The 25,676-nt window shown below is 38.4% G+C and overlaps 1 protein-coding gene across 2 annotated transcripts in view; it reads right to left on the reverse strand.

Moving 5' to 3' along the window:
• Positions 1-25,676, reverse strand: part of LOC124160837 — a 38,964-nt gene continuing 13,288 nt past the window's right edge. The window contains exons 6-12 of one of the 2 annotated variants that reach the window (XM_046536928.1): positions 23,353-23,458; positions 22,359-22,641; positions 17,505-17,741; positions 11,819-11,875; positions 9,182-11,719; positions 4,468-8,189; positions 1-1,785 (exon numbers count right to left, since the gene is read on the reverse strand). In XM_046536928.1, the coding sequence (XP_046392884.1) occupies positions 1,675-1,785; positions 4,468-8,189; positions 9,182-11,719; positions 11,819-11,875; positions 17,505-17,741; positions 22,359-22,641; positions 23,353-23,458 (7,054 nt within the window). In that variant the 3' untranslated portion in view covers positions 1-1,674. Of the gene's footprint in view, positions 1,786-4,467; positions 8,190-9,181; positions 11,720-11,818; positions 11,876-17,234; positions 17,742-22,358; positions 22,642-23,352; positions 23,459-25,676 lie in introns of both variants that reach the window. The other variant, XM_046536927.1, reaches the window with a different exon arrangement.

The following is a 25,676-nucleotide window of genomic DNA, read 5'->3' on the forward strand; positions in this document are numbered from 1 at the left end:
AAAAATTAACTCGTGTATTTACACTCACAAAAATCATTTGTACATATCAAATTATCTACATGATGACAAACATTTAAAAAAATTACACCCTTGAAAAATTACAGCATAATTCACCAAAAATGATAAATGGGCAAACATGTTTGAGCTATTCAACATTGAATTCATTATAACAAGCAATGAACCTATTCTCAGTCGTAAATAATGTACAGAAATCTTTAATTGATGAATGAAAATAACACAACATAACACTGTAATATGATACCTATTGGGGTAGATCATTCATGATGATAATTACAATAATAAAAATAATTGTCAATAAATACTGATAGTTGTAGTGATACTATGTGATGATGAAGGTAAAGAAATTTTTTAAGTGCCAAACAACATTAAATCAGGCACCAATGTGCCATATTTCACAGCTTATAAAACATGAGATTAGGGATCTGGCAATACAGAGTCAGGTACAATTATACCATATATGTAGCTTAAAAGTATATTCAGAAAATTATAACTGAAGGTAGTTCATTTAACAATGAATGAATGCAAAAAATTAGTCCCACACAAGAAAATGCATGGACCAAAAAAACACTCAATAATTCAATGTGACTCATATTTAAGGAATATTTTAAGAAATTATAAGGACAAATATGTCTACATTATATAAATTATTAGAAAGATAAAATATTTTTTGACAAGAGGCAATTATAAGGGTGACATTCATAACCAGGTGTCTTATAAGCTGTAAAACATGGTATGAACAAAAGGAACTACACTAGGCATTCATAAAACATTCACCAGGGAACTTATCATTTTAGGTAAGTTACTAATTATGTACTTTCATTAACAAAAATATGTTTCAGTCCTTCTGAGCAGCAAATGCAATGGGCTATATCTGCAGATTCACAAAAGCACTCATAATATATATTGCTTTGCCCATTAGCTTCCTCAGGGCTATTTACATACACCAAGGCCATGGCAGTCATTGACTTCAGGGAAAGTTAGGAAAAATAATATCCTATCTATAGAAAACTTGTCTACGACACATCTGTTGAAGCTCACCACAACTGTCATTGGTCCCATTAGATGATAAATAAAAATAATAAGGGGTGAAATGACAACATAAAAAAAACACATAATGGGTCAAAAGTCAACGTTATGTACGGCAGCAATATTCACTTCTTTGAAAATACAACATTAGTAGTATCATGCAACCACTTAAAAGAGATGCAGAACAGAAATTAGATTAATTAATGTGACCAATTCATAAGGAAGCATACCTGCATGAGGTTTCTTCTTTCAAGGAATAAGAGGTATTTTGATGAAGACTTTCTCACATTCTGGTCTGGAGGACTAATTTATAATGAAGTGATTACCATTTTTCAAGAGATAATGAGGACAACTTCTTCATAACATGTATGGGGAATAAAAAGTCGCATTTAGTGGAAAATAGTTTTTTTATAAAATGATACACTTCAGAGTGATACTCAAAGATGTACTTTACAAGTTAATACACAAAGGAACACAAGTCTGTGTTAGGGTAACTGTTAATGAGCAAAGTACATGAAAATTGTTAGAAAATTGTACGTTTCAGGTGCATCGATGAACAGCTACGATCAATACCTTACCGATTGACTCAAAAAATTGATTAATAAAATATAGGCACAGGCTTGTGAATTAACTCGCTTCACCATGTACTTTAGACAGAAAATCCTCTATTTCCATGACATTCAAAGGGAAGAATATTCCAGGATTACTATTCACCACATCTCCATCTCCTGATGGCTGCTGAAAATCCAATTGTTAAAAAAATTAATCACCATAAAAAACAGGAGTCCTTAACTTAAAAAGAGTAGAACAATAATTATAGAATAGGACAGAAAACACTAGAGTACATTACTAGTATCAAGTGATTACATTAGGAGTCTTTTTAACACAGCTTAAAGAAGAAGGAGAAAGCAATTTCCCTTTACCCATAACCCACTAGTGACATATGACACTGCAGCGCACCATTGAGTTCAATCAACAAAAAATTCAATATTATGAATTTTCCAACATTTTAAAAATATTACTTTGCATAATAAATTATTCTCCCTCTTATGAGGACTGTAAACATGGTGTATCATGCCTTAAACAATCTAATCTTAAAATGCTGTGGTGCCTGACAGTGTAGTTTCCGATGTCAAGCAGTAGTTTTGAAGAATTCGTGTTAACCACTTTTCTGTAACCATGATCACACAGCCACGGATGTGTGGTTTCCGAAACTAGGCCTTACATGGAGCATTAATAATATGAGTACAACCGTGTTATCTCCGCTAAAAATACCGCGAACGGACGAACAAAGCCCTCAATGAGACCGGGAAGCACACTTAATTAACAGAATAACTCCATAGATAATAATATATTGTTTGTTTTAAGTAAATTATGAACATTTCAAGACATTACAGTGAAAGTTTGGATTATCTGCGTTTTCTGATTATTCGTGCCGTTTCTCCCCATCCTTAGCCCAGATATTCGGGAGTGTACTGTATAAAGTTCTATTTTTCATTAGTAGCTTTATTTACAACTTACTCTATGTAATAGGATTACGTAAAAAAATAAAATAACGGTGTCAGAAGATAAAAGGGAACTTAATGCTTCTTAGAAAAGGTTGTTCGAAAAGGTTATTTTAGAGGTTTTTCATGTACTTTTGTTAATAAATTGCTATTTTTTAATTAACCTTTAGCGGACTTTTAAGCACAAGAATGTCAGAAGGTGTCAGAAGATAAAAGGGAACTTAATGCTTCTTTGAAAAGGTTGTTCGAAAAGGTTATTTTAGAGGTTTTTCATGTACTTTTGTTAATAAATTGCTATTTTTTAATTAACCTTTAGCGGACTTTTAAGCACAAGAATGTCAGAAGGTGTCAGAAGATAAAAGGGAACTTAATGATTCTTTGAAAAGGTTGTTCGAAAAGGTTATACTAGAGGTTTTTCATGTACTTTTCTTAATAAATTGCTATTTTTTAATTAACCTTTAGCAGACTTTTAAGCACAAGAATAGCATCAAAATCCATTTCCGGGAATGCAATGTTGTAAAAATTTTCCGGTAAAGGGGGGCCCCGTCTTGAGCCCCAGCCGAGGGCCCCCAATCACCCCAGACTGCCCCTGCACTCAGTGCACCAGCAAGACTGCTAGAGGGTTAATGAACCCTGTTCTTACAACATATCCTCCTTCCTTGCTTACCCAATGGCCTTCCCTCTCTTATAGATTTCAGCACTCTATCTCCCCTCTTTCTGATGTATTCCATTCACACTCTCTCTACCCTCCTTTTCTCTAATAGCATCTTTCACACTCTAACTCATAATGACTAAAATTGATAGTTTTTTCTCTATCCATCTCACCATCTCCATTCTTCCATATCCACATCTCCAACACATGTGGCCTAGTCTCTCATAAATTCCCTTTCTCTCCATTGAATTTCAAGAGGTGTCATTTTACTTGATTTCAAAAATCATTTGGGCCTGTATACATTTATCACAATCACAATGGATAAGGAATACTCTTGTTCTAAATGCACCAACTCTAAGCAGAAAAAGATAACAATCGCTGCACATTAAGGTGGTGACTAGCAATGGGTCAGTTGTGATTGACCAATATACATGATCAAGTTCTTTTGTGAGATCGATTGATGAACAGGATATTTTCCGGTGAACAGATCTCTTTGGCTGCTCACAACCGAAGTTATCTGCCAATCATTCACATCCAAAGTCAGTCACTCGTAACTGATGTCACTCATCAATCAGTTTTGTTGAATAACTATTTATTTATTGTTGAAATAATCATGAGAAACTATTCCCAATTATTTCATAACATTTATCAATCCCTATAAGTATACATTAATTAAAATTTCCATATTACCTTCCTAGACTTACTCTACACCACTTAGTATTTACACTAAAAACTACAATCATGGACTCGGATGATGTTTTTCTGGCTAATGAGCATTCCAGCAAACACTATTAAAACCATAAGATGATAAAAGAGGATAAGAACTGCTTTTGAAAATTTTATTCTACAACAGCTTTAAGCAGTAATTTGACACTTTAAATAATATCGGTCTTGACTGATCATACAGTAACATTGGTCATGATTGTCTATGCTTGGGAATGACATCCGTTATGATTGACACCAGTTGTAACTGACAAAAGTATGATTGACATAGGAAGGTAATTACAGACAATTGGTCATTCCTGATTGACTCACTTAATCGGATAAACGGTAATTGACATCACTGAAAAGACTAACTTGGCCCATCACCAGAGGTGACTCAAGCCCTAAGATTAGAAAAGTAGTACTCAAGTCAGTATTTCAACATAAATTAATTTAACCCTTGCGCTCTCACTTTAAATTAATTCAGAGGTAAGGAAAGAAACGGATAGAAACATATAATGGAAAAATGACGGGGACAACGGTGCTGTGGCAGATACTTACCGATGGTTTATCGTCAGCCGTGGTTCTTCTCTTCTTCAACGGCAGAAATTTTCTCCTACCCCCATCTTCCTTATTCTGATTTTCACCAGAACACGCACCAATGGCAGCATAAGTCATTAAACTGTCATCGTCAACACTGTTCTCGTTGGAATCATTGCAAGCATCCACCACCCTCTGAATGGATGCCATATCTTTGTCACTCACTGAATTTGTATGGACAGAATTCCTGCTGGGAGCATCTTTTTCTTTCCTGCGAGACGGCCTACAAAATTTTGACGGCACCTCACCTTTAACACTCTCAGCTTCATCAGTCAACTTCCTCTTCCGGTCACTGCACAATGAACTCTCCGTAGCACCACCGCACCCTTCCTCAGATTCATCCCCTTTCTTCCTACTTACGGCAACCTTCTTATCGTCCTTATCATTTTTCGACTTCTTGCTCCCACTCATTATCGCTGAAATAACCCTACCTCTGATGCCACGGCTGATATGTGACTTAATCTCCTTTGGTGTGATCGAGAGAAGTTCAATGTAATCCGATATGACGATGTTAACCACCTCACCACCCAAGTCAACAGTGAGGCCTTCAAGTTCAGGGGCAGATGGTGATAATGGCGGACCCAGCTGCGAATCAAGGATGGAGGTAGTGGGCGGGGGGGGATTGTCTTCATCATACATTATGTGTATCAAAACTTCATTCGAGCTGAAGGACATGTCCGACGGTCCAACCAAACTCAAATTATTAACAGCTCCCTCTGCAGGAGCCTCAGGGCACACGCCACAATTTTCTTCCGTACTGTCGCTTGTGGCATCATCTGCAGAGGGTGCTTCACTTGTGTCACTACTACTGGATTGGCGTGAAGAACAGACTGTATCCCTGACATCTTCATGATGTACTTGTTCCTTGGATTGGGGCCGAGGCTCAGCATCATCATTCCCAAGATCACCAGACACTCTAGCACCTTCTACATTTCCTGCAGCCTTCTTGGTTGACTTGTTACCACTTGAAAGAGATAAAGCCACTTTATCAGAAGGAGCAACTAACACAGCATACTTTCCTCCATCATCACGACAAGGTAGTTTTGCCTGAGTGGGCTTATCATCATTTTTAGAAGATTTACCCTTAGGAACCTTAGAAATGCTACTCAACTGTCTCACATCATTGTTACCCTTTTTAGTAACTTGATTAACGTCCAATGTTAGAGGCTCCAAACGACATGTTTGCATTTTCAACGGAGGAGGAGAGCTTGATCCTCTGTTGGCACCAATATCTTTCTCAGATGATTTGCCTCGGGCAACAACAAAAGCAATATTTTTCTGGGGTTTCCCACCTGATTTTGCATCTTTACTTGGTTCAATGTCCTCTAACTTTTGTTTTTGTTTTTCGTTGAGCATACTGTTTTTACTAATCTCTTTGAAATTGAGCTCCACATCAGCAGAATTCACTGGACCACATGATTTTTCATTCATATTCTCAGTAAAGCCATCACGAGTCAACTCATCCTCATCCAGAATCAAATTTAGCCCAGCTTCTGAAGTATGAAGAAGAGGATGCCCACTTTTCCTCCTAGACCTTGTTGGTTTGGGATTGCCTTTTTCTAACACTGCAGAATCGTCAACAGACCTTTTTTTCTGTCTTCTATTCTGTTTTCCAGAACTGTCACTGTTACATACAGAATGCGTGCTAGGATGCATTGCTGTAACTTCCATTTCAGCTGAATTTTTGTTAACACGGACACCTCTTTTGGTATTCCTCTCCATAAATTTTGTCACAGCTTTCTCACTTGCTTTTGATTTACCTTTTTCTGGCATTCCACCCACTTTTTCTTTATTGTCATTCAGTGGCCCCAAACTAGACTTTTCATTATCCTCAACACACTCATCATCCCCAAAAAGATCGTCATTCCCTGCCCCAAGTTGATTTGAGCGCAATGGTCTCTTCTTCCTTACTGTAATACCAGATGTTCTGTTGGATGCTTCCAAAGCATTTGATAATGCGCGATGCTTTCTTTCTTCAGCTTTATGCCTCAGTTCTGCAGCTTTACTTGTACTCGCAATCGGCTCCAATTCAACCTGAGGTAGAGACTGGTTCCCCACCTGATTGGATTTTGAGTCTGGAGCACTGCTCACTCTAGTGGGCTCGGTACACGGTGACTTCAAGGTTTCTTTTGCCTTCAAACCTTCCCCAGCATTTGGTGCAGGAGTACAGGACATACGAGCCGTCTTTTTTACCACAGTGGGAGATAAATCCCCATGCAATAGAGCCAATTTGTCTTCCACTGAGGCCAAGAGCTCAAACTTTCCCGGAGAAATTATTTGGTTTGGGGAATCAAAGTCGCATTCTCCCTCACTGAGCCTAAGTTCAGGGCAGTCATCTTGGAATTCATCTTCCTCCTCATCAAAAATAATAGCAAGTTTGGAGCTTTCCTTCACGGGCAATGATTTTCTGGGAGACTTTCTAGCACCTACACTTCCAACTTTCTTCCCTGTTGGTGTTAGAGGCAGAACATTTGGAGAGACAGATGGGGAAGGGGTAGATTTAACAGTACTCGATGATGAATTAAATCCAGAACCTACTGCAGCACCAGGACTTAGACTAGTTCTTCCTCCTCTCAGCCTCTCTAATGTCCTTTGTTTCTTCATCTCAAGTTCAGTGACTAAGCTGTGATCAACGATAGGCAATATAGTGCTACGAGTTTCCACAATCTTACTACTCTCATCAGCATCATTGGAATCCCTACCAAAGAGGATCTTTTCCAAATTATCTCTCCTCTTTTTCTTCTCAGATAACAATAAAGTTCCTTTGCTCATGTCTTTACTCTCTGGTACTTTTATATTTTGACTTGAACACAACTTTTCACTCTCCAGCTTATTACCTGGGCTTTTGACAGGCTCTGTATTATTCCCCATATTCCAATGAGCATGTATTTGTTTACCATCACTTTTCTCAGCACTTTCATTTTCCACAGGGGATGCAGTTGGTTTTTTAGCCCCTTCATCAAGCAATTTTCTTAACTGACCATTCTCTGGAAAAGCTTCCCCACCCACCACTTCCTCTGTAGAACGTTTTTCAATGCTCTTATCACTATTGCTTGCTTCCATCACAGCCTGGCCAGAGCGAGGTGCAACAACTTCACTTTGCAATGCGTCATCATGATTACCTTCCTCTTCGTCGGAAGAATCACTGCTAGATGACTCACTACTGCTGCTATGATCACTTGCAACTGAATCAGGTCTTTTCAGCCTATCATTCTCTGGGCCTCCATCAACTTTCTGCTCTGCTGCCTTCTGTATTTTCCCTTTGGGACTACTGATGGTGATGTCCGAGTCCCCATCATCCTCTTCTTCCTCAAAGTCACATGATTTGGGAGCAGACGGGCTTAGCTTGAGTTTAATTTGTTTGGCCAGTAATTCAGCCTCATGCGATTGATTCATGACTACCTCTGGGGCCAGAGGTGTGAACACAAGTCCTTCCTCAATTTCATCTTCTGCAACATCAGTGCACGGCTCTGGACTTGAAGCCTTCTTTTTCCTCCTTGGTGCCGATTTCTTCTTTGCTACCGCTGTACTGGCTTCGACATTGGATGCGTCATCCTTTTTGTCTTCATACCTAGGTGATTCTTCAGCATTCATCCTTAGTGATGATTTCTTCCTAGCAGCCGATTTTCTGGGTTCAGGATTGGTTACATCATCTGTTTTTTCTTCTACCTTGCCTGATTCATCTGCAATGAAAAGCACACAATAACTACCACAAATATCAAACATGCCAACTTGTTTTGGTAAACAACATTGAGATTGAGGCAATTCTTCCCCACTACACATGGAGAGCCGTGTCTCTGATTTATCCCAGAAAAAGGACTTCATTGCATTTCCTTCGAGGAGTTCAGGAAAACTTTTGAACTCTTGAGTGTTTTTAACTTTTACCATACCTGATTAATTTTAAATAAACCTCCATCTAGATATTCAATACATTCTGACTTACTTGCAAATCATACCAAACAATGAAGCATTTGTTATATTTTAAATTAAACTCTTACATACAATTTCAAAATTCAAACCGTTTTAACAGCATCTGCATACGTAAGTGCCAGAAACTATCAACAGGAATATTAAATGAATAAGTACCTGGAGACACACTCATGCCTCATATCTTGTAAAAGCTGTTGCCATTGTTTACTGTCCAAACATCTCTTAATTACATCTACTAATTAAATGTCATCACATTCTTAAACTGAATAGCAAATGTTTCAAGACCATTAATTATAAATGCCAGGGGTTTTATAATCCCATGGGAATTTTTAATGAACCATATTCGGCAAGCTTTAAGTAAGCTAAGTTTGAAGATTCCAAGACTAATATCTACTCATTCTATAGAAGGCATGTCAATATGGTAATGTCCAAACAATAAAATTTTTAGAAGCAAACTTCCCTGAAAATGAACAACAGTATTGACATTTTTTGTATACAAATATTGTTATTCATCTTTAATGAGTTCAATTGGATCCTGTCCTTTAAAATCTGACAATGAAGCTAGTACTACTTTTTTTTTAATGGCTTGGATGTTATGAATATGTCATGAATACAAGGAATATGGCAATGAAGAATAAATATGTATCACATTTTCATCTATTTTAATAGCATATCAATCCAACTAATTTATTAATTTTAAAAGTAGAGTTGCAAACATGTAGCAATTAAACCAAAGAAAACAAACCTTTGAAATAGCTGGTTTTCTTCCTTGGCCTCAAAACTCTGGTTGGCAGCACCTCATCTTCAAACTCCTTCTCTGAATCACTTCTATCCTCTTCCTCAACAATCGACTTCTCCTTCTTTGATTTCCCTGGCGGTTTCGGGCGTGCAGGAGGGGTTTTTGTTTTCTTTGCCGGAAGTCTTCTGGTTTTAGCAGTCTTTTTTCCACTAGCGGCAGGAATCTCCTCAGCATTATTGTCCTTCAGTAGATCTTTCTCAGGACAAGACGATTTCCCCACATCCTTACCACTTTCTTCAGGACCTTCAACAGCATCACCACCTTGTGTTATGTTCAATTCCATAGAATCTCCATCTTTGGAGTTCGACAGAGCACCAATGCTTTTTCTCACATCATTTTTCACAGTCTCAACAGCCTTAGATTTAACAAGAGCATCTTCGCTGACCCTTGCATCTTTTTCTACGGGATTGTCAGACTTTTCAGATTCAGACAAAACATCATTACTTTTTCCCGGATCACTTTCCAAAGGATCATGATCCTTAGATTTAGACAAATCATCATTACTTGTTCTCGCATTACTCCCACCAGATTCCCCTCTCTTGGATTTAGGTGGGGTAACAACACCCTTTTCCACACTTTCCTTATCAACAGAATCTCCAGTCAGGGATTCAGGCAGAGGATCTTGGGCACTCACTTTCTCAGAGGATACATCTTCAACAGGTTTCTCCTTTCCAGATGGGGCATCTTTCTCACGAGGTTTGAAGTAGCTAGGAAATGCCTCCACAGCTTCACCAGAATCTTCTCTGTGAGGCGTGCCGATGACACACATGCCTGGAGTGGGAGGGAAAAGTGGTGTATCCACCACAGTTAAAGTAGTCCGATCTGCACCAGTTGAAAGATTATTTCCTCCACTCTTCTGAGAAACCCTTTCAATAACACTAGATTGTTCTGGCTTCCGTGGCGTCTCGTGGAGGTCAAGACACCTACGGGCTGTAAAGTTCCCCGTGAACTTACTTTCTCCTGAATCAACACTTTGACCCAGGAGCGACCTTTTGTTAGCCAAGCTACCAGGGGACTGCTGGACTACCCTATTTTTTTCTGGCGACATCACCGTTTCACTGGGCATGACGTTATGAGACTCCGACTCTTGGGGCTCCCTCACATCTGTAGCTGCTTTTTTCTTTGGAGGCACTTCACTCCAGCTATTTCGCTTCCGTTTTTCTCCAAAAGGCTCAGGGTCACCCTCGACCGCCTCTTCATTACTAACACTCGTCCGGACTGGAACGGAGGCCTCTTGCGTGGGTGAAACAGATGGAGCATCTTTTTCCTTCTCAGCCTCTCTCTCATCCACATCTTTAACTACAGAGGTGGTCTCCTCAACACTAGAACTATCTCCATCCTGCAGTGATGGCATAATTAACTCCTCCACATTCTTTTTTTGCCCCTTAGCCGATCCTTTACTCTTTCTTAGAGCCTTGGCCTCAGCCCATTTCGCCTTCTTCGCCTCCTTCTCCTCACGCTTCTTCCTTTTGGCTTCCTCAGCAATCCTCTTGGCCTCCTCTCTTCGTTTCTGCATCTCCAGCTTCTTTTTTTCTCTCTCAGCACGAGCCAAAGCCTGCATTTGCTCCCGAGACATTTTTTTAGCTTCATCCCCAATGCCAATCTGTGCCCTCAATGCAGCATCCCAGGCATCTCCTTTAAGCTTTGCTTTGGGAGAGACAGATATCGTGGAACTCTTCGCACCATCCTTAGACCCCTCTTGACTTTCCTTGCTGCCTTCAGGTGCACCATGACTAGCACTCGGAGGGGATGTGTGCTCGGAAGTGGGAGAGGTATCGCATCCAAATATGAGATCCACCCCCACCTTGTTCCAAGCACCGCTGAGGGGTGGGGGAGGGCTCCTAGTAGCAATGCACGTTGTGCTAAGGTCAGGCAACTCCCTCGTTCCTGGTCCGCCCAAGCGCTTGGACAACTCTTTTCTGGCCACAGTTTGTGGGCCCACAAACTTGCTGGCAGCTTCAAAAGGGGTGCTTGTCATCACTTTGCTAACAGAATCTTGTGATGCAGAGGGCAAAGGCTTTGGAGGGGTGCTGCCAAAATCTAATGCCCTGATGTGTCCCCTTGACCTTCGCCTGGGTGTGCTCATGCTTGCCCGAGGTTTTACAGATGCCATCATTGGGGTGTCACCCTCCTTCTCCACATTCTTTTGCTGTCCTTCCGTGGCTGAACGAGAGGGACGAGAGGCCAAAACATCTGGTGTTGCTCCTTGATTGCAGGTGGAATCTATGATTAAAGCATCCGATGGACATTCGGTAGCTACCGTTTCATTTGCAACATTCTCTATCCCCAACCCCAAAGGTTCCACACGAATTTCAGAAGGATCAACAACTGGTAAAGGCTGGATTGCCTCTGGATGATTAGTCAAATCGATGGTATGGAGGGGTGGCAGTTCACGTCCCGGATATGCCATGTTTTCACAAGGCCCAACAGACATATTCTTGGCATCTTCAGGATTAATCTTTGTGAGAATGAATGGTGGATTACCTGCAAAATTAAAAAAAATACCATTGCACTCCAGGAACGAGTGAAAAAAAAACCATAAAAATTTCAAAACAAGAGGAAGAGCAGAATTAAGGACAGTACCGGGCACTATGACTGGTTCCTTTGGTGCAATTGGAACAGGTCTGGGTTTCTGTTGAGCTGAAATATATGAAAAGAAAAAATAAGATATGGTATAGAGAGATATTGAGAATAAAATGTCTTCCATACACGCATTTCATAATACAACAGCTTTTGTGCACAAATGATTATCACCTGGTGCACAAATCTTTTCACTGGATAAGGGAGCCAACCCTTGGGATAATAGATGATTGCATACAATGCATAGGAGAGAAATGTACTAGAATTAGAACAAGACACAATTGTTTGATACCATTGTAAGTTCATGATATCTTCATTAACAATATCAAAGTGTAATATGTTTGTTAACTTCATTTATTTGGAGGAAGAAAAGTTGCAATAGAAAAATTGTTCAAAAAACCTATAAAGAAGACTTTTGACAATACAAACAGCGTTATTAAGAACTTTTCATTAAGATGATGTGAAGTCACATTCTCAAAAATTAGGGTATGCTAATATGATTAAATAACTGATATTGCAAAATTACTAATTCAAGTAGCAGTGACAACATTAGTAAAAATGTCCCTGCTGTCGAAGTTTGTCGTGAGAAAAACGGGATACAGATGTCTCAAATACTACAAATTACAAAACATTGCCATATGCCCCACACCCAAGGCATTAGGAACATTTGCTCAAATAATGGATGCTTCACTAAACCAATTAAGCTGATGTGAGGGTAGAGGGTTCCTGATGCAGGGTTCCCACTCTAACTACATTATAGAATTCACAGTTTTTTCCAGGTTTTCACGGTATAAATGTCATCAAATCACGGTTTGTAGATAAGGCATTTTAGGCAGAAATATTGATCATGAAACAATCATCGGCCGCACATTAACTAAAGTTGTAACAAACGCAACAGATGCCTTGAATGCAAACGCAGCAATGAAAGTGCTATCTCTAATTACTTCACCTATCGCTAGCAAAATTCAGGTCCGGCTAAAGGGTGTGAGTGGGATAATGGAGGGAGCAGGGTGGCGGGGAAGTCAAGACGTGCCTGATTTTTTTTCCAGGGCTAATGTCTTCCAATCGCAGGCTTAAGGTCAATGTGCTGTCATGGCACACGGACCAATTAATAGTTGCGCTTCGAATACACATTTGCAGATAAATGCGTGGACAGTATCTGCCCGTGACTCGGCCTTGAAACATGATCGAAATATCGATTTTTCTTTTAATCTGTCTATCGTAGTTCTACAATCAAGTTTGAGAGATTTTTAAGGTTATATGATGAAATTCACGGCTATTTCCAGGTTTTTTCACGGTAGACGAAATTCACGGCTTATTCACGGTTTTAAGGTTTTCACGGTTGAGTGGGAACCCTGCTGATGGTGTAGCAAACCTTGAAGGGCAATAGAAGAATTCGATGTCAGGGAAAGGGTAATTTTAAGAACATAATGACCGGGTCATTACTTTATTGGAAGTATTTGAGTGAGTGAGAGGCTGGATTGGATTAAGATGAAATTAAAACTTCTAAACGTTCACTCATCTCTTTCTCTCATGCAGATATGAATGCAGGTAAATTTCTCCCAGTTCACAAAAGATCTACACCAAAATTTACATCTACAAGGTGATGGGTTAAAGAGGTTCCATGTAACCAAAGAATAAAAAAACTTATGGGGAGGTTTTTTTTTTCATTTTGTGCCATGTTCCAATACAGGATTTTTGACACTTTATTAGACCCAATCGACCCACAGGATGGGGTTCAACAGGGCACCCAAAGTACCGTATTCCGAAAATAGTCCCCCTCTGAATATAGCCCCCCCCTCCCCCTTATTTAGAGGCTTGAGTTTCGGGAAAAATTTTTAAAAAATGGGTTTGAATGTAGTCCCCCCTTAGCTCTTTTCATGGGCATTTTGGGAAAAAAAGGGGGGACTATATTCAGACAAATATGGTAAGCATCCCAACCCCACTGTGAAGTGGTTATTGCAGTCACCTGCAGATTCATATACAGTTTAATAGAGGTCTAGCAAAAAATTTCTAAAGAAGCAATAATGGCACAGGAACATAAAATTATGTCAGATGTAAGCAAAAAATTGACAAATTTCAAAACTTCTTTTGTGGATAAATTAAGAACTACATTTTGTTGGCCTTGTGGAGTTTCTGCTCGATCAGGAAAGACGAAATGAATTTTGTGCAAAATATCGGTCTGGCAAAAATATTTAAGGAACCAAATTAATCAGGGAGATAAAGTTAATTTGGTAACAAACGAAAAATTAAAAAGTCCAATACAGAATTATAACTTGCAGAAATAATAGTTTTGGTTTGTTCCTGAGGACATACTGATTTAGTTTTTTATGCTTTCCATCCTCTGCTAAATTTAACTAATTCTATTTCCCTGGTTCTCCAATCTGAGTTAGTTTATTCCCCTGAAGAAACAAGGTCACAAATGGAATAGCTACTTCTACATAGACATGGCTAACCTTCATTTGTGTGACAATATCCTAGCATTTTGGTACATCCACTTATCCATATGCCCAAAAGATGCTCAACAGCTTCTCTTGGATACCTAACAGGCAGTTAGCATTGGTATCTTGAGTCACGCTAATTGAACTAACTCCAAAACATTTCTAAATATTGGAAGACTTCTGTAACAAAAAAATGTATCCAACACCAAAAAAACCACGTTTCAAAGGTATTTTTACAAAGGCTGAATAAACAACTAACATCCCTTTAAATGTCGTGCATAAATGTGTGAATGTGTTAAAATGTGTGAATAAATATTTCGTGTGAAAGCAAAAAGTTTATTCTTTTCCATTTTTCATAATGAATCACTTTCACAAAGTTACACCTCAAACCATCAATTTTAACGAACTTCCTTTTAAATTGAACAGAATACATTGCTACTGTTAGCTGTTGGAAAGGATAGCAACCATAATAAAAATTAATTAGTGTGCCCTCCGGAAAATCTCAACACTATAGTTTCTGCAAATTTTTTATTTTTAGGTTGTTAAATAACTAACGTGCCCATGCCTAATAAAGCATAAATTTTCTCTCTTGCCCATTATTTGATGTGCCCAAGCACACTCGTTCTTCCGACTTTTTTCGTCAGACAAATATTCAGCTGCATATGAGTCTCTAGATCGACTGACCAATTTTCAGTCTAGTGGGTACTTAGTACTTAGGGTGCCCGCATCGAGTACAGGAAGCAAACATCTTGCAGTGGAACGTAACACTTGTGAAAAAACTTTGCCTCGACTATTTTAACCTACATTTATTTTGGCCTCTTATTGTGAAGAAAAACCATTTTAGGTCGTCAATCATCGGGTGGGTAATTGACGGGATCCACACATCTTCATCACTTGATTTCATAGCTGCATTAAGTGCTCATGTGGCTCAAGTGGAGACTATTAAAGGAAGCAACAGGGAGCCTTGGCCATCCGCCACTTCCTCGTGGTTTTTTTAACTCACTCATCCCAGTAGTAGTCGAACCTTCCAAAACATCTTTCTAAATTTTACCATTGATTTTTCACCACCAATTGCCACGACAGAGAAGCCCCTGAAAGATGCAGCCCCTGGTACTCAAAGAAATTCCTCTGATTTGCTTGTGAGCACTGGTCATCATCTCCGAGGTGAGGATTGTTCTCAGCCAGTGGAATGTTTTCAATGATGTAATACCAAACTAAGTGAACATTACTACTATCCTAGCAGTGGAGCGCATGACTTTTGGAATGAAATGTATTGATTTAAGACCATTTAGCAAAGAATAACACCTCGCATGATTTTCTCATTAAAATTAGAATGCATTTGTTGACATATATTCATGTGTTATTCGATATTTAATCATATTTAAAACCTAAAGTCATTGTACCCACAATTATAATGAAGTTATATTCATCATCATCAGTCAACACCTCAATCCATTGGTTTGACGCAGCTCTTCATTCCCCTCTCCTATCCCTAGCCTTTTCATAGCAATGCATATCTTCTCTTTTACATCCTTCATGTCCTTTGTAACTCATTCGAGGCCGTCCCTTGCCCTTCTTCCCTTCCAGGAGAAGTAATATTACAATAAAGAAAATACATGTAAAAGCTGCTAATTAATTGATCAAAAATTAAATATGAAATGCAATATCTTTTTTCAATGAAGTAGAGTTCATATAGAAAATATTAAATTATTCCCAAAGATAGATTTCTACTCAAGAATTCACAGGCAAATATAATTGGATATTGATTGATCTCTCAATGTCAGAAAAGCAATTACGATATTTCCAAAAAAATTTTATAATAGCTTGGTAGGGGTATAACATAAATCTTTCCATGACAACAACTACATTAATAGTGGAACCCATTTCAGTTGGCCTTTGTTAAAAGCAGGATACATATTATTTTTACATGGCGAACAGGCCTATCTTGACCTGGAATAGCTTTTTCTTCATTAAAAGTGGGAATCCATTATTAGTGAGTTCAGTTTAAGTGGGCTCCAAAGCATGTACAATTTCATGGTATAACACAAGTCGACAAATAATACAGTTTTACATTAATATAGTTGACTGATCAGGGGTGTAGAAGATTTTTTTAAGCAGAGGAATCTTACTCTTCAAGATTTTTGTTAGCTATTTTTCAAAGGAATGGACAGCAGTAGTACGCATTTGCATGACATGCATTTAGTAAATCCTTTGAATTCTACATAATAAATGAATTTTTCTGACAAAGTAGTCATTTTCCCTGACATTCCCTGACTTCACAAGTTTTCAAGAAGAATGATCACCCTCAAGACAGCTTCATCAGTAAAAATGATCCAGTGCCATAAAAAGTCACATGGCCATGTTCAACCTTGTGGTTTCAATTAAATAATAAATCTATCTCAAGATATAATTTCACTACTCACGAGGTGTCACCACTTTTAACCAGATATTCCAAATGATGTGTTCATATGCCATATATGAAATATAATTTGAGCCTCCTATTGTTGGAAATATCCCAAAATGGATGCATTAAGAAGTTATTGCGTGATATGTATAATAGTTTGGGTATTTCTTACTGCTACTCTTCCACTTCCCCATGTAATACTTGTATTTTTGCTATGTATTAATCAGATTTACAACCTAGTTGCTTGATTTGAAATACTTGACTTGGACAAGATTTTTGTTTTTACCTGTACTTCAATACCTTATGCCATACTTCTGTCCAACCATGCAAATCAAAAAAAATGAAGAAAATACTATAAACATGCAATCCTAAGTATCTGATATCTCGCACTGTGAATTTTTTACGATCACAGTTAATTTAACTTTTTAGCATGCCTTCATGAAAACTAGAGATGATATTATCTTACTGAAGAGCAGAACCATCAAAATTAATCTTATGGCAAAACATCAGCTGAACTCTCCCTAGTTCCATGAACTTAAGATACCAATATTTACAACTAATTAACAAAACACACCCATGCATTGAGGGAGTCCATTGAAGATGATTGTGGGATACGTTAATGGCGGCATCATGACATCGTTAAAGGGTAGGATGATCAGCCGGGGCCCTTCCTGTCCGTTAGCTTGTAAATTCTCATTCGAGGCGGCAGCACTAGCTCCATCAGACTGTTGCCCATTGTTTTCCACATTAGCATCAGTGTCAGACAACGGTATGATGAGAGCACCAGAATTATTCCCCTTGACAGCTTTAGCTTTACTGTTGCGAGCTACTCTTTTGCCCTTACGTTTCACGGGAGCCTTCTCTTGTTTAGGATTGGGCGTATCCTTCATCAAAGGTTGTGCTTCAAGTATGCTTTTGATGGCTGCTTCATTTTGATCTTCAAGTATAGACACGGGATCTTTCTGCCCACCTTCCGGGGGCACTGTATCATTTGATCCAGGATTCCCATTTGATGTCTCATCTTGTGTGGTTCTTTCCTCAACTATAGAATCCATCATACTATCCTCATTGCATTCAGGACCTAAAGGATGGAAAATTAATAATTTCAGCACAATACATCGCAATTACCCAATTTCTTGGGAAGTTAAGATAGCACAAGATCAGTACAACATAATCCAAAGATTTATTTATGAAGATAGCATTTTTATGTAACCAAAGAAAATGTATGTGGTATACCCATTTTACTTTTCAATTCAATCCACATAAATTCAAGAGCTGTATTGCATTTCAAAGCTCATATTTTATTCCTGCAAGCAGCATATGTATTATCTAGGGATGGGTCGAATAGTAGATTTCTCGAATTCGAATATCGAATTCGAATATTAAATCATTGCTCGAATATTCGAATACCTCGAATTTCGAATACCTCGAATACTAAACGATGAATGTGAAAATGTTTGACTAGGTCGCCTATGCAGCAGGAAACCCAAGATTTTGGCGAGTAATTGTGATTGCATTTAAAGGATTCAAACAGGAATTTAGCTGATTAATGGAATATTTTAATTTTATGTAAACAATAGGGTAGTTTCCTTCATTAAAGAAAACGAAAGGTATTGATTGTGATTCGTTACCCACCATTAGTGTATTCATAATGTACAAATTATTTCGTTCTAGAAATACCGGTTTAGACTAACGGCAATGTTCAATTTTACCTCATTTGAAAAAGGCCAGATTGGCGCCTATGCGATGCCACTCCACGTGACATCACAGGGACCTAGTTTCTACACGAGAGGATCGGAGTTTTACATCGTCTGAGGTTACCAATGCATGCATGAGGCACAGAGCTCAGGGAAATATGTCTTAATAATCACACAGTCTGTTTGATAAGGTATTAATAATCCTTATTTAAGCCAAGCGCTACCAGCTAGCATGGTACTCGGCTACCTGCTAGCATCCTGCGTCGTAATAGCGCTCAGAGCCTCGCCCCAAGGTCACCTCGCTTGCGGCAGCGGGAACCAGAACGACGTCACGCGGAGTTTTTCCCGGCATTCATACTTACCCGTCGCGTTTTCGCGCGCTTGAAAATTTTCACTTTTAATTTAATCGCGAAAAATAGATATCGTCTTATAAAACTCTAAAAGCGTTAAATACGTACTTCAGGAGTATTAATATTTCGATTTAGGCAATAAAAAATAATAGGAAACCACCCTATTTGAGCATTACGCCTCCGTCGTATTTCTTCTTCTTCCCGGTATTTATTTTCCTGCGCAAAATGCTTAAATAAAGTCAGAAATATGTCGTGTTTGGTCTTATTCTTTTTTAAATTACGCGCACATTACTAATATTTGAATCAAATAAAGGTGTAATAACAATTGCCGAAAGTCATTGTTAGACACCTTTCGGGCTAGTAGATGACTCATGCAGCAGTTGACCTCGAGAAAGGGGGAAATTCGAAGCAGGTAGGTAGAAAAAGGTCAGTGGGTGAGAAAAGGGGGTGGGTGCGAGACACGTTTTTATTTTTCTCGCGTAACTTGATATTTTTTGAAGCTAAGGTTTTTGTAATACAATCCCTGCGCGAGCTGGGATCTTTTGTTTGATTTCGGAGAAGAGGAAATCGTCAAGAGTGGGTGAGGCGAATGCTGAATGGAGGGGGATAGCAGATCGTGGGAAATGCGCCAATGTCACTATCCCACGGCACTGAGTTCCTCCCTATGGTAGTTTCATCTCCTGAGGAAGATTCAAAATAAGTGCCTGTCATTATTAGCCACAAAGGACACACGGCAAACACCTCCTCTCATTTTATCAAAAGATGGATGCGGGAAAATGGTCAGTGGGGAGAAAGAGGGAAGGGTGAAACACGATTCTATTATTTTCCGGTAACTTGATATTTTTTTCAAAGCTGAGGTCTTCGTAATACGATCCCTGCACGAGCTGGGACCTTTTTTTGTTTTCGGGGAAGAGGAAATCGTCTGAAGGAGTGGGGCGAACGCTGAATGGATGGGGATAGCGGATCGTGGGAAATGCGCCAATGTTGCTATCCCATGGAACTGAGGTTCTCCTGATAGGGGACACCTGGGATTTTCGGATTTTTTTCATCCGATCTATTTCGGTTCCCCACGTCGAACTCTTTTCACCGCTCGAACCCGTGAATTTGATGTATTTCGTCAGCTTGCCTAAAACGGCGCTGCATGCACTAGACGACTAGAGTTCTCATTTTTCCGAGTCAACTACCAACGACGTGCGAGCGACAGTGTATGACGCGAAATTCAAAGTATTCGAGGTATTCGAGACGGTACCTTTGGCATAACTATTCGAGATCTCGAATATCGAATACTTTCTATTATTCGAGGTATTCGAGTATTCGCGGATACTATTCGCACATCTCTAGTATTATCATCTCCCATCACATCAGCCAAGCGTCCCAATTCTTTCTCCCCTACTGTGTGAAATGGGTCTTAATTGTCACACTTTTATGTATTTCTTACTTACACTCAATTATCAATCAAAGTGATTTACTCCTGTAAATTAAAAATACCAAAACTTGCAACTCCAAGCACAGATGTCGGAATTAGGGATGTGTAAGTAGCACTTTTTGATCTCAAGTCGAGTATCGAGTCGAGTTGAAAATTACTCGCTAGTATCGAGTCGAGTCGAGTATGATAATTTCTGAACCAGGCAATACAGCAATGCATACTACAATATATTCTACTCCAATTTTCTATTATGAATGTCTAGCCTAGTGTAAGAAGGAAAATATAATGAGGATTGTTGATGGTTAATGCCAGAAGTAGGAGATGAATGAAAGTTAATGTGTCTTCAATAGTCCCATAGGCAAATTTGAAATTAATTAACCCCAAGTAATATGTTGACCATTTAAGTCATATATGAATCCAAACTACAAGGGAAAGCTCTGAATATAGTCATTTTTACAGCTGTAATAAAGATTACTTACTACGTATATGAATCATGTAATATTTGGCCCTTTCAAATTCTCAAGCAGATAAACCAATTATTCTACATGCTCAGCCAGCAGGTTTTGACGTCTCCATGTTACAGTACTACTGCCTGTCAAGCCTCTATTCGCAAAAAGGTCATTTTGGAGTTTACTCCAGCTTTTTCCTATTTTGGACCAGAGCACGCCGGGTCGGAAGACGATCGGCCGCCACGCCTGGCACAAAAGTATTCGGCGCCCACGTCGACAACTAGAGTGTACACAGCAAGCTGAAACTACCAGGCCAAGGCATTAGAATGGCTTATCGGCTTTAAAAATGTATTATTACATGAGTTTCATGATAGCGCTTCCTGTCGGACCTACTAGCCTTGAAAGCCCTGACTGAAAGTGAGGCTAACTTTGCACAACAGCAGTTCTGCTGCACTCATTTCACCTCTTTTTGAAAGTAAGTTTTATGATTGAAGTGTATTATTTAAATAATTTTATTTAAATTATCATTTCCATTTATCCTCTAATGCACAGTAAGAGTCTAATGTATGTTGATACCACTTTTTCCATAAACTAAACACCTGAAAAATGGGTAAATTCCAGGAAAAGAGCATCATTTCACAGTTTCTGAGCCATTTGGACTCTTTTCCCCTCAGCTGCCACAAGCCAAGTATTGTTCTTAAAAAATTATATGAACAAGAGCCACATTCACTAGACTACATGTTTGGTCTTAGATTTACTGACCATTATTTCAAATATATCCTCATGAAGGTATGGATACACTTGTACTTATTATCTTACGGTACGTGTCCAAAATCCCTCTCACGGAGGCAGAAAAAAAAGTAAAACCTGAAATATTCATAGTTGCAGTCAAAACACCACCATTTTTATTTCATAGTATACTGGAGCACATATTAACCTTCAATTAAAAAAAAATTGGATGAGTTAACTACTCTGCCTTTTGGTGATAATTCTGAAAATAAGAAGTAATGTTTTTGAGCTAAAAAAATCGGTTAATTAACAACTGTTGACATCATTTTGGCTAACATAACAATGCAAGGGGAATAAAAGACATTACTTTGAAAGCTATGTACTTGGATAGACAAGGGGTCAAAATTTCATTCAAATATATTATGTGGTTCCTGAGTTATGAATTTTTACCCTGTGCCCTGCACTCTGGACTTTGACTCCCACTAGCGCCACTTCTGAGCAAACATCTCAAACTTCGACTCCTCATATCTTGCAAACTATGAGAGCGAGAGAGGAAATATTTTACACGGGTCTTAAGATAGGTGATAGTAGCTAGTGACAAAAATTTCATCAAAATCCGAGTCGGTGGGTGTCATTTTGAAAATTTCTGGGTGATTTGACGTGGAATAAAAGCTTAGGCGAAAAGCAAGGAGCCCCATCTATTCTTAATCCTTTCAGCTAATACTTACTATATCCAAAGAAGATCTATCTTGCTATATCTAGAAAAAAAAGTATTTAAAAAACAACTGTTTTCCACCACCAGCATCGTAAAAATACACTAACACATACCATTTTTATAGCAACCAACTCTCATCACTAATTCACTTTGATGAAACCTAGTGTTAGTAATTCTTACCACAATTATCAACTGGCACCAATTATGGTGACAGCCTGAAGAAAGACAAGAATTATCAAATTTCATCAATTTTTTTGGTTCTAACAAATGAATGACAAGGAACGTTAATACTAATCCTATACCTCATTTGAAAATCCATAAAGATAACTTACCAAGAATGTCATTAAGCAAGCTTTCAAACAATGGGTCAGATTCTGTTTTATCCACAACTGATCTGATCACCCTCTCGAGCTCCTCCTGCGTTGATGAATCCTTACATGGCTGAAGCTTTCCATCAGCGCTGATGGAAAGTAAGGCATCAGTTGACGCGTCAGCTGTTTCTACATTCCTTTTTTCTGTAGCATCCTCAGTGGTTGATGGTCGTATGTACTGATTAATATTTTCTGCAATCCTTTCGTGCAACTCCCGCTTTTCAAGCAGGGGCCCATAAATCAACTGCAATTACAAGAATGATAAGGCTAATAAGAAAAAATCATGACAATTAACTACCAAAATTAATTCTTCAACAAACTCCCATGCAATATGAACTTATGCTAATAACCCTTAAAGTATTTGACAAACATGGGGATACCATCATACCATTTCTATTTATTAGAAGCAAATACACATATGAAAGAAAATTAATTTCCCAAGACCGTACTCTTTGATGGGCGGATGGGAGAGGTAATAATGTTAGCACGGGGAGTGATGGACAAAATAAGACACTTACGGAAAGTAAGTGTCTTATTTTGTCCATCACTCCCCATGTTAACATTATTACCTCTCCCATCCGCCCATCAAAGAGTACGGTCTTGGGAAATTAATTTTCTTTCAACTGTTTAACGGCCGTAGTTCGTTCAATCCCTTATATAAATACACATATGTTTGTTAGGGAGCAAGAGGGAAATCAGGTAATGAATGTCAACAGTTACTGAGTGGTCTCATGTGAGGTGATTCTTTAAAATTAAAAAAATTCCAGGTGAAGAAAAGTAGCGCCATCCACTTGTTTTAATTATGCACATATGAACATTTTTTACTATTAGCTCATAAAAACTGATGATGATGGTACATAAAACTAAAAAAATGCATTAATCAAAATATAACAATCAAAAGTTAAAAAGCTGTCACCACTCAGGTTTGTATCTTCTTACAAGTGATGAGACATACCTTTGGATTGATTTTGACATCAGGAGAATCTGAGACCTCTCCGCCCACCTTAATCTTCAGAGGTGTCATCATTTTCAGAGGAGTTGGCTTGGTTTTCCTTTTAGCTCTGAAATGTAGAGAATTTAGTATTTCAATGAGAAACGAGACCTCAATAAGTGGTTGTGATTTGGTACATCACAGAAACAAATATACAAATACAGCTTTTTCGTTACATTATGCATGGACAATGATGGAGGATATTCAGCTAGTGATGCAATGCCAAACTAGAAATGAAAGGCATTTAAACATCACTGAGCTCGAGGAAGTCTTCATGAAGCAGTGTCAAAGAAATATTGCAAGGTTCTTACCATTGCAATGACTATTACATTAGAACATTTCATCAAGAAATTTACGATACTAGATGGCGTTAACTGATAACACAAATTTGATTCCAATTGACATTGTTTAGGGGTCGTGCATCAACTTCAAAATATGAAAAATAGAGGTTTTTTAGATGAGAAATATGTACATGTTTTTCTACTTTCAAAGGACAAAGCAATCAGTTGGGTGGGCAATACAGATGGGACATGATTCTGCAGTGCAGACATAAAATTATAAATTTTTAGCCCTTTATTTTGAAAATGATTGGTACCAATAAGAGGGAAGTTTCCTTCATGAAAGAAAATGAAAGGCATTGATTGCGATTTGTTACCCGCCATTATTGTATTCATAATATATAAATTATTTGGTTTTAGAAATCCCAGTTTAGACGAATGTTAATGGTCAATTTTAACCTCATTTGGAAAAGGCCAGATTGGTGCCCATGCGATGACACTCCACGTGACGTCACAAGACCTAGATGATATACGAGTAGATCGGAGTTTTACATCGTCTGAGATTACCAATGCATGCTTGAGGCACAGAGCACAGGGAGACATCGCTTAATAATCACCTATTAAAAGTTCCCAAGGTCGGAAAGTTTCCTTCATTTGATAGGGTATTAATAATCCTTATTTAAGCCAAGCGCTACCTGCTAGTAGGGTACTCTATGCTACCGCCATGCTCAGCAGCAAGCAGCCTGCATTGTAGCGGCGTTCATAGCCTTGCACCCAGGTGGCCTCACACAGCAGCAGCCAGACATCACACGTGCTTTTCCCAGCTTTCATACTTACTCATCATGTTTTTGCACACTTGAAAATTTTTGCTTTTCATTTAGTCACGAAAAATAGATATCGTCATTTAAAATCTAAAAACGTGAAATATGTACTCCCGGAGTTAAATCTTTCGATTTATTCAATAAAAAAATATAGGAAACCACCCCATTGAAAGGGTCGAAATCAATATTTCAAAATAGTTTGATTTTGCAATCACCCTAGCAACCCATACATCAATTTTATTAATTACTTGGCTCAGGATGCACTACAAAACCCCATGCATATTATTCGCATTGTTTCCCTTGCAAATACCATTAGAGTGATATTATCCACCTTCATTAGGGCTCACTATGCTCTTTTTTTTAATGATAAAGACATTTTGTTCCAGTGAACAATCCAAAAATTGATTGAAGCCCTAATGAAGGTTAATGAAATAACTAAAATGTTGGCATTACTTTGAATAAAAAAAATATTTCCTGACATACACTCTAGAAAGGCCACAACGTAATTATGTACTAAATAGTTCAACTGAGATACTGAAAAAAATCAATGTAGATATGTACATACAAAAATTGCTCCATAATGTTTTTTGCGTCAAAGGTGCTACATTTTATTAAATTGCCCTCAGCCTTCCTGGCTAAAACCCCAAAAAAAAAGATTAGCATCAAGAGCAAAAATCAGTCAAAAGATCACTATACGTATAGTCACCTCTTTTTGACCTTCAACTCCACCAAACAATACGTAAGAAAAACTACAAACTCAAGGGACAGCATTCTGAATCATTACGTCAAAGAATGTGTGTGATTATGCTACAGTGGAACCTCGATAAAACGACACCCCACGGTGCACCAATAAACACTCACTATAGCGAATTGTCGCTTTACCGGAGGTGGTGCAAATAATAGCCAATATACCTCATATTACTCCTTTATTTTTATTTTCTCGCTTAGACGTGTTTGGTGTTTTTTTGGCCATGGTGTGTTCCATCAAATGCTTTCTATTCATGCAACTCATGGACGTGCGGGTATGCTGACGACTGCTTTCTGCCGCCCGAGGAACAAAAGAAGATCAAGCATTCGCGAATGCTAATGCCACAATATTTTCACCAAAATTAACTACTTATTTATCGAACGACAGTTTACCACATAAACTTGAGACTGAGCACTCCATTGACTTCATTTCTAACAGATC

Source organism: Ischnura elegans, chromosome 6 (genome assembly GCF_921293095.1).
Source record: "Ischnura elegans chromosome 6, ioIscEleg1.1, whole genome shotgun sequence".
NCBI lineage: Eukaryota > Metazoa > Arthropoda > Insecta > Odonata > Coenagrionidae > Ischnura > Ischnura elegans.